Below are 10,347 nucleotides of genomic sequence, written 5' to 3' on the forward strand. Positions count from 1 at the left end.
TGGGAAGAGGCCCTCTCCAGCCTTCTTAGAGGCCCTCAGAAGTTACTGGGAGGGGTTCGAGAAGTTCCAAAAGGTCAACAACGAACAACAGCCGTTGGTCATCTACCGTAACCCTTGACAGCCACGAGCCCAACATTCTGAATTCTGGCAGTTAGAGGGACGGACCAATCAGCAGCCTCTGATCCAGGTACATCATAATGACTGAAGAACACCTTCAGCAGTTGGAGGGGCAGAGCAGTAGAAGGACAGTGCAGAGTGGCCTCCAGTCTTGCTTCTCTCTTGTCCTCTTTGGGTATTGGTGTCATTCTGTGGAAGTCACCCAGGACCTTCTTGAGTCAGAAGAGGAGCACCTGAAGAAATGGTTAGAATTAGTCGTTTCATGGACCTTCCTGCCTGTAAGCTCCCCAGACTTAGAGAGATTGCAGACCTAGTGACCTCTGTTCGCTTCTCACGCGCCCGTAAGGGAAAGCTAACGCTGGCCTTGAGGCATAAAGGCTATATTCCAAAGCTGCTCAAGCTTTTCCGAGTCTGTGAGCTTGCAGAGAACACTGAAGGCTTGCATCTTCTGTTTGACATTGTGAGAAAAATTCTGTACCTGGACAAAAACATTCTGTTTGAGGTGATGTTTTCTGATGAGTGTATTCTGGATGTTGTCGGATGCCTTGAGTATGATCCTTGTTTGGCTGAACCAAGACGGCACAGGGAATCCTTTACCAAAAGAGCCAAGCTACCGGAGGTTATTCCTACCAGAGACCCTGAACTCAGGGAAAAAATCAACGAGGCATTCAGGGCACAGTACATTCGGGCCATCATCATGCCTAATCCATCGGATTTTGAAGAGGGTTGTCTTTCTACCCTCAATTCCTTCATCAGCTCCAGGAAAGAGGAGATTTTACGTGAGTTGCAGGTGAGTGTTTTTTTAATGTGGCTTAGATGGGATCTGTAGAGATCCCTCTGGCTGTACTTTGGAAATGGTCTACAGCTGGTGAACACCATAGAAGTTAATCACAGGCACTTTCATTTGCACAATGTTTTGAATGCTTTCCCTTCCTTCTGATCCCTTGGATTTTGTATTTTCAAAATCATACATTTCAGGTCACTGTCTTAATACTTTTTATGGGCTGTAACAAGATAAAGTCCTTTGGTTGCCAAGCAAATCTTTGGAGCTGGTTTTCTATAAGTATTTAAGGAACATGCAACTTCTGGTATTTTGTTCCAGGGACATCTACTACACTGTGTTCCATGTAAAGGAATGCAGAGAAATGGGTGGACAGATATGGCAGAAAGCACCAAAACACTTGAGAGACGATGACGTTGCCAGGTTTTTGGAGTCTGAAGCATTAAATGATTTACAAGATGTGCAGTGTTGTCCTGTATTTGCCTTAAATATCTCGTATCAGTAGAGGATGTGAATCTGAAAAGCAAATAATAGTCACAAAAGTTTCCCATCTTGGCAAAGCAGAGTTCCTGCATGTGGGAGAGCTGGTTTTACTGCAAGTAGGGTTCAGGAGAATGTGGCTGCAGCCAACCTGTAATCTGTTAACCTCAGAGAGATGAACTGAGAAGGTGCTTTGCAATGCTGCAGATCCAAACGAGGGAAACTGATCTCCTTGGGATGTTCACAGTGTAGTAAGAATGGCTCAGGTAGAGTAGGGCCAAAGTTTTCTCTTGGTTAGCCCTTTTTACATCAGAAGTGCACGAGTGGTTTACGAGTGGAAGTTTATGTGCAAAGTGCTCCTTTCGATGTGGGTGTGGGTATGGCAAATCCCACAGGGAGTCTATGGGGCTGGGCGGAACTGCAAAGCATAGAGGTGGCAGGGCAGAGAAGGAAAGGAAATGTCACGCTCTGTAGACACGAATTCAGGGATCATCTTTGGGCTTCATGCCCTGTTACCAGCTTTACTGTGGCTCTGGTGTGCTGGAGATGCTCCAGCTGCACAGAAGTAGTGCTGAAAGACTGGGAATGATCCTGCTAGATGTGCACTCTAACATTTGCCTTCTTTGTGATAAAAATAATGACAGTGTGGAAAGTTGGACTGTGTGCCGTGTGGGATCCTGGAAAGATCATGCTTTCACTTTCCAGAAGGCACTGTGTAATTTGTGTTCTTTTTGTGCGCTCCACAGGAGGATGAAGAATTTTTGCCTGAAATTTTTACACGATTAACAAATGAAGCTACAGATGGAGAGCAACGATGTGAATTGGTAAGTCAGTAGTCTTGGTGGTTCCTCAAAGGCTTTAAGGGAGAGGGATGAATTAGAAAGTGAAACTGTTCTGAGAGTTCTGCAGTTCCAGAAGTACTTATGGAGAAGCAGCCAGTCCAGCACCCCCCGGTACAAATTGTAACTGTTTCCTTCTTTCGGAGAGTTTTCTGACTCAAATGCACCAAACTTTTTTTTCCCCCTGTGCACCAGATGAAGTTTTTCAAGGAATTCTGTGCCTTTTCTTTCACGTTACCTGAGAAAAGAGATGAATTTCCTAAAACTTTGGCGAAGTTGGGATTTCTTCCAACTCTTGAAATGTTAATGGTAAGTGAAAACTTGGAACTGGTTTCAATAAAACTATAAAATCATACAGTCATATAGCCTTTTAAAATATTTTTATCTACTGAGCATCTTTTTACAAGTCTGATTGGAGACCTTTGCTTTGCTGAGAGTGGAGGTTTCTGATAATGTCCAGAATCCAGAAGCTGCCCACAGTTCTGCTCTGGAGTAACTTGGCTTGACTGCTCTTACTATTTTACTTTTGGAGAAATCTGAGGGCAGTGAAGTCCTTTTGACAAGGTAGTCAAAAGGTGAAAGAGATTTTTTCATGTGGAAACTTGATTGTTGTTTTTTTATTGGAGAAAATCACATCCCTTAAGGAAAGGTCTGAATTCTTGTTGCCTCTAGATGGTTACAGAAACTGTTGTGCACCTTGATTTGTACAGTGGTTCTTTAGTACAAAAGGAATAAATTGTGGACAGCAGGTATAGAATATCAAAAACGTCTTAGATATTCAAGCAAGTAGGATGTTGTGAATGTTTCCAGCCTAAGTTAGGGTTCTTAAATTGACAGAAAGCTTTTTGCCCTTTCTAAAGGATGAAAATAGAAGGGAATGGATTTGCCTGGTTCCTTGTGGTTTTTCTGTAACTATATTATCGTGTTTATGAAATTTTTTGTGACAAAATATTCTGCAGTTTTTAAACTGCCTCTTCTTGACAGCTTCATGCAATAAGAAATCCCAAACTTTATTTACTCTAACAAATTTATCTCTTTTTTTTATTTTTGTGTGTGAGGGAGTGGATGATCTGCAAGTTAAATCTGCTGCTACAGATATATTGTCTTATCTAGTAGAATTTAGTCCAGCCATGGTCCACGAATTTGCAATGCAAGAGGCCCGACAGAGTGAGAATGTGAGTAAAAGTGATTTGGAGTTTGTTGAATATACCAGTTTTAGGGCAAACAGGAAAATAACCAGTAAAATAAAAACGATATTTCTGTATTTTGTTTTAATTTTTGTTTTTAAAAAATTGCAGAAAATGGGGACCTCATTCCATTCTTGTGAATAATTATTTTGTGATTTCTTTCTTTGGATTTTTTTGCAGGATACCCAACTCATCACTGAGATCATTAAGCAGATAATCTGTAGTCCTGACCCTGAATTTGGAGGTGATCATCAGTTAATGGAGATTTTGCGTGCACTGATCGATCCAGAGAAAATGCTGACCACAGCTAGTGTAAGAGAACAGGAATGGCAGAAGACATGATACTGTCTTGTCAAACTTAAAAGCCTGATATTCTCTATTGCTATTATTATGGGCAGAGGACAACAAATGATAAGGTTTTTTAATTGAGTGGCATGTGGTCTGACAGCAACTTTAAATAAGCAAAAGATAAGCTAATTTTGCTAATGCAAGGTATGTGTATGGGGCATTGTGCCAGTATTAAACCACACAGTCCCATGTGTCAGGGCCATAGAATTGTCTGGCCATAGCTCTCTCCATCTGGATGATAAATCCTGAACTATTTAAATACATTGCAATGGACCAGAATACCTGTAAAATGGTTTACAGTTTTTTCTGGGCAAAACTACATGCATTTAAGAATGGTTTAAGAAGACTTTGTCAAGCACTTGGAGTCCCTGCTATTTTTTCCAGTATATATGCTGGGGATTATTTTAATGACAGCTAGGTTGGTTGGATGTCTCACAAGTTTTTCCCAAAATAAAGAAATTGATCCTGTGTGAAGACAGTTCTGCAGACCCAAAAAACTCAGTAGAATTCTTTGTAAGCTGTTTCTTCTGTTACCACTCTTTTTTCATTTAAAAGGTTGTATGTATGTCAGTGTTTAATGAAGTTATTGTTGTTTTAGCATTTAGAAATATTTGAATTTCTCGATAACTTCTACGACCATTACATTCATGTTCTTACTGCACCGCTTCCGGCTGATGCATCAGAAGAATGGCATGAAATAGGTAAGAACAATTTCAATTTTTTTCCCTTTGAACGGCAGCACAGTCCTGGTAATAGCAACAGACTTGTGATGCCTGCTGGGAACAGACTAGCTGCAAGCTTCTATTCCTCCAGGGACAGGGATTATGTGGGCAGGAGTTTTCATAGCCCTTTCCTGAAGCTGTGAATGCTGACATAGCTTGATGGTATACTTTGTAAAGATGCACTTCCTTCATGTGTATTGAAAATAATGTCATAGTTTTACTAGTCTAATTTTAAAGAATATTTACTTATTATAATATCAAAAAAGGCACCAAAAAAAAAAAAAAAAAAAAAGAAAAAGCCACAATTGTTCTGACCTCCCAAAGAAATACAGTAAAACAAAAATCCACAAAAAATATATCAGAAACTGCAATAGCAACTAAATTTAGTGTACGCTGACAGTAGAGGATTTAATTTTTGTACAACTTAAAGCATTAATTTATCTTGTAGATAATTATCAAACGGCAGAAATACTTGCCTCAGTTTTGGAGCTGCTGTCTTTTTGTGTGGAACGGCACAAATACCACATGAAGAGGTACATTATGAACAAAGATCTCCTGAGAAGAATACTGGTCTTGCTGAAATCCAAACACAAATTTCTGGCCTTGTGTGAGTATGGAACTGCTGTGATTTATTTTTTAAAGGCTTTGTGTGTCCTATGTGGAAGGTGTAAGAGTGTTGATGTACACTTGAACTCAGAATTCATGCTCATTTGCTGTGTTTCATTGGCTACAATTAAGTCATTTGGGAAAAAAGAGGTAGCAGCTATCTGTAAGCACAGACCAATGCAGTTTGCGGTGAGAGAAGAACTGTTGTCTCTTTTGAAGTCTACAGGGATCCTTTCAAATCTCCATGACAGGATCCTTTGGAATAAGATTTCTTGCCTCATTTCAGTAGAAATTGTGTCCTTTCTTAATAATGTCCTGAATCTGGTTCTCATTGTGGAGAGTGAATGAAATCCTGGGAAGCAGGGTCTTTAAAGACTCACGGCTGGTTCTGGGAGGGGAACACGGAAGAAGAACACAAAGGAGTTGATAGTTTAAATTGACGCATGCTGGAATGCATTGCTGCTGGACTTGAGACAAAAAATCCATGATTCCTGATGACCTTCAAATACCCAGGAAAGTCAAAGAAGGAAAGAAAGGTCACCTGTCAACAAATCTGCTTCTGTGCTTCGGGGCTGCATCTTCCTCTTGGGATAACACCAGGTTTTTCAATTCTTCCGTAAGAAGGTGACAGCCCTGTCATGTGCTTGTTGAATGCTTGAATACCTTTCTTCACACAGGTGCTCTTCGCTTTCTGAGGAGGATAATTGGCCTGAAAGATGAACTGTATATCCGCTACATCACTCTGGGAAACCTGTTTGAACCAGTTGTAAATGCTATGTTGGACAACAGGAATAGGAGCAATCTGCTCAACTCTGCCTTGCTGGAGCTGTTTGAATTCATCCGAATGGTAAGTTCAGCAGCAGCTTCAGCACTGACATGTCCATGACCTTGCAGGGCAAGAGGCAAAAGGAAGATTTCCAAGATAGCAAACATCCTGTTTTAATGGAACGGTCACAAATTTTGGGACGTTGCAGACTCTATTGTCCATTTCTAAGGGAAGTTTAATAATTCTCTCTAGATTTCAGCTCTTTTCCTAAGAATAAATCTGATTGCTCCCCATTCGTTCTTGACAAGAATATTTTGGTTCGAGATAAGGAATCAGTTACTTTCCAAAATAAAGTTGAAAGCTTTCCGATTTTGTGCATGCAAACTTTTGAGAGTGAAGCCCTGTTTTGTTCTTATTCAGGAGGACATTCAGCTCCTTATTGCTCATATAGTTGAGAACTTCTCTGATGCACTGGAATCTCTCCAATACATTCACACATTCCAGGGACTGAAGACAAAATATGAGCAAGAAAAAGACCAGCCAAATCAGAAACCAAACAGGTATGGCCCAGTTTCTGTCTAACGAGGATGCCAGTGCCTGCCATTCTGCAAGCCTACTGGTTGGTTTTTAATTTCCCATAGAGCAGCAGAAGCAGGTGGCTGGGATTGGGGTTGGATTTCATTCCTTCTGAAAACTTCTTGGGTTAGAGTAATCCCCCATCTACCTTTTATTGAGTAGAGCTGATGTGGTCAGTAGATTAAATGTTCCACTGAGAAAACTCTCAGCTTATGAAGAACAGAATCTTGCTCTGTTCTTCTGAGTTAGAATTCAGTCTGCCTCATTATCAGCTGTGTATTTGTGAAGCTTCTGGTGAGGGTGAAAGCAGGGATGGAGCTGGATTGTCTTCCCCGAGTCACCTAATTCATTCTAAAGCTTTGGAAGCCATTTATGGCCTGACTGAGTCTGAAACATCAGGCAAAGCTTCAATCACTTGTCCTGTGTCTCTTGCAGTGTCTCCTCCAAATTGCCTGGTGAGACATTTGTCAAAGGAGCAATGAGCTTACGGGTGGATGAAGATCAGTTCAGTGAAGGCGAAGAGAAGGCAGCTCCAATGCCACCAGCAAGCTCCAATGGCTCCTATCCACCGTACACAACCCAGACCACAGTGGAGACAGCCCCCAAGGTGGGAGAGAACTTTTATGGAAGCTCCTATCCTCAGGTAGGACAGCAGAGCAACCTCCTAGGGCTTCACTGGCTGTAATGCGGCATGGTCAGCAAATAGCCTTGTACAGGGTGTCTTAGGGATAAAATCATCCAAATCCTTGACTACTTTCACCAAGAATGAAACCCTGACTAGTTTAGGGTATGGTTTAAGGAGGATAGGATGGGACTGGAGTCTGCTGTTAATCTGGTGGACACAGGGTAATTTTGCCTCTTCTGCATGATTAAACTGTTCCTACTCTGGCTTTCTTCCCTGCCCAGCTAGTGCTCTGTGTGTGTGATATACAGATGGGATTGCCTTTTTTGGAGTCTATTCCCCATCAGGGAATGAATACGTGTTTTTAAGCAGACAAAATGTAGGAAGTGATACCTCTTTTGTGCCTTTTACAGCTGAGCATTATTTGAATCTTAGCTTCCAAGGAGCTAGAGAAAACTCTGGCAAGAATTTTATTGCTCACCCCTTTTGACCTGGGGGCAAAACAGATGTGCAGACTGTATTTTTTCAATGTGTGAATTTCATTTTTGTACCTTTTTCTAATTGGCAGAGAGGTCTATTTGAAATATTTGGTTATCCAGATGATGAAGATCGTGAGACATCTCCAAAGAAAAGAGCTCGTCTGGATTCCTAAAGGAAACTGAAATTTTTAAATAAGGACTTTTTTATGGGTTTTCTAATGCTGCAACTGTTTAATGTTAAAATATGGAACCAGCTGCAGTACATGAAATATATCTCTCTTGTAATATATGTTATTATAGAATAAGAATGTAATGGTAATATATGTTTAAATTATAATAGAGTAAAATATAATATAAGTAATATAATTAATATTATGCAATATAGTAGTAATATGTAGTAACATATGTTAGGTAAATTGCTCCTGGAACAGTTTAAGGTGAAGCTGTTATGATGTTTTGGAGATTTAGCTGGTAGTTTAGGGTAATACCTAGTTTTAATTGTAGCTCTTGTTTGGAAAAAAATTGCTTTCTGTATAGATATGCTCAGATAGTTTGTTCATCAAAGAAGTTTATTTTGTACTAAAGATCCCAATGTACTTGTTTTACACCATTTGTAAGTATGTGGCAATATTAATGCTGACCTGTAAAATTCAGGAATTAAAATTGAACTCTGTAGTTTCATAGGATATGTTATTTGTAAGTACTATTTTAATAAAAAAGTTACATGAAACCTGACTGGGTGGGTTTGCTTCTTTTCCTGTGAAGTACTGCTCCAGTCAGTGATGTCATGCCCTGAGCAAAGGGTAACCACATTCTTGGCTTCTCTTTCAATCTGTCATGGCCAAGCCAGTACAAGGTTTCAAAAATATTTCTACACTTTTTCGACTGAATTGCAGGTGGCATCTCAAACTTTGCAAATAAAGAAATTCTTTTTTCCTAATTTTATTTTAGCAGATTTCAGTATCTGGTTGTTTATGGGCTCTCAAGAGGCTGAGGCCAGTGGTTGAGCAAATCTGCACTGCAGAGATGCTCTGCAAATGCAAAAAGCAAAAGCAAAATTAGGAAAATTGAAAGTGGATAAAATTTATTTAAGTGGAGACATTTTTTGCTGAAAATAAATTTATCTTAAAAAAAAAAAAAATCCAAAAAACCAAGCCCAACCTAAACTGACCAAACTAAAATAATGTAATAACTATACAATGGCTCTTGACCAAGGCAGGCTTTTTAATGGTAGTCTAGACTTGAATACATTTGAGTTGTTTATTTCAAATATGTGTGAACAGATATTGCCTCTCCTGCCACATATACAGGGAAATTTAGGCCTCACTTAAAAAGGCAGAGTGCAAGAATCATGAAATCATGAGTTCAAAGTGTTTCTCTGAATTATCTGTCTATTTAAGATTTCCCTCTGCTAGAGAAAAATCTCTGTTACAGAAGTTGCAAGTTAAGCAAATCTATCTGCATGGAAAGTAAACCAGGTTACAAACACTGTTTTGTGGCTATTTAGATATAGCTCATATTGGTGACTGTCCTATTCCAAATTAGAGGATTGCAAGAGGATAAACATATCTCTAAACAAAATTAAAGTGCAACCCTTACACTGGTTGCTTTTCTTGTCTCCAGAAAGCAGCAAAAATCTGGGTAGTTTTATCTCTAAAGGTTCGATGTATGAGTGGACAAAAAACTCTGTGCAAGTGGAAGTTCAAGAATAGGCTAAATACGTGGTTCTTCCATATCTTCCAGCTAGCTGTGGGATCAGGAGTGTTTGTTTTGGGTGACTCTCATGAATGTTCTAGACACTGCCACAAGAAGTACATGCAGTTTGCAGACTGCTCACCACATAAAGCTACTTATTTTTTAGAGCATTCTCTCTACTGACAGCTTATATTCAACATTTTGGAGAGACTAAATCATGAAGTTGTTTTTATGGAGAAAAAAAGCAGTTTTGTCCTCTGAGGCTGTCTCGTAACATGATTCTTTGTTTCAGGAGTTTGCTGCAGATGTGTTTCTGGTGGTGTGCTTTGTCAACCTGAGAATTAATATGCATCTTAAAGTAACCCTGGTGATTTCTCTCTTCCTGTCTGTATTTCTGGTGGTCACGGATAACAAAGGCATAGAATACGATTCTGTGTCATATCACCATGCTTCTATCATTGAGACCTCTTTTTTGTTTGATTTCTGCTTTCTGTGGTTACCATCTACTGAAATAAAACACAGCATTAACCTGAATGACAGAGAGAAATGTTAAAGAAAGCTATTAATAGTGTTTATACAATTTATGCTCTTTGTGCCCTGAAAGTATTCAAAGCATTAGTTTCCTCAAATGCCCAATCCAAATTAGATGGGCTTTTTTTTCTTTTTATGTGTTTGTTTCTTTGATTGATTGATTCTTTTGTTTGTTTTGGGTTTTGGTTTGGTTTGATTTTTTGATTTTTATTATTTATTTCCTAATTTTATGTTGTATCTTAATGTTTGTCATCCTCCTCCTCCTAAACTCTGGAAGAGGCCCACAGCTGCCTCTACCTTTCCTCATCTTTACACCAAATATGGTGTGACACTGCTGCAGTGTTCCCACCTATAAAAGGAGGAGAATGATCCCCCCACAAGAAGACACAGGAAAGTCATAGGGAAAAACTAATATGTGTGAGCAAAGATGATGATGGATGATGCTCAGAAATGGAGAAAAAGTACTAGCGGAGGAAGAAAAAGGAAATAACTGGAGGGTGTCTTGTGGCAGGAGGTTTTTTAGAGTGCCAGGAAATGGGTGGTGGATGTCCATGTGGTCTGCCTTTATTAATCTTGTGGGCTGAGCAGTTCTGAGGAA

General features: G+C 39.6%; 1 protein-coding gene across 1 annotated transcript; it reads left to right on the forward strand.

Moving 5' to 3' along the window:
• Window positions 1–201: 201 nt before the first annotated feature.
• On the forward strand, window positions 202–8,188 carry LOC306815915 (serine/threonine-protein phosphatase 4 regulatory subunit 3-like). The gene is made up of 11 exons (XM_079332418.1): window positions 202–907; window positions 2,125–2,202; window positions 2,413–2,526; window positions 3,276–3,392; window positions 3,585–3,716; window positions 4,351–4,453; window positions 4,923–5,081; window positions 5,758–5,927; window positions 6,267–6,406; window positions 6,858–7,029; window positions 7,613–8,188. The coding sequence occupies exons 1-11, from the start codon at window positions 359–361 to the stop codon at window positions 7,694–7,696; spliced, it is 1,818 nt and encodes a 605-aa protein (XP_079188544.1). The 5' UTR covers window positions 202–358; the 3' UTR covers window positions 7,697–8,188.
• The last annotated feature ends 2,159 nt before the right edge of the window (window positions 8,189–10,347 follow it).

Source organism: Erithacus rubecula, assembly GCF_903797595.1.
Source record: "Erithacus rubecula genome assembly, contig: scaffold_289_arrow_ctg1, whole genome shotgun sequence".
Lineage (NCBI taxonomy): Eukaryota > Metazoa > Chordata > Aves > Passeriformes > Muscicapidae > Erithacus > Erithacus rubecula.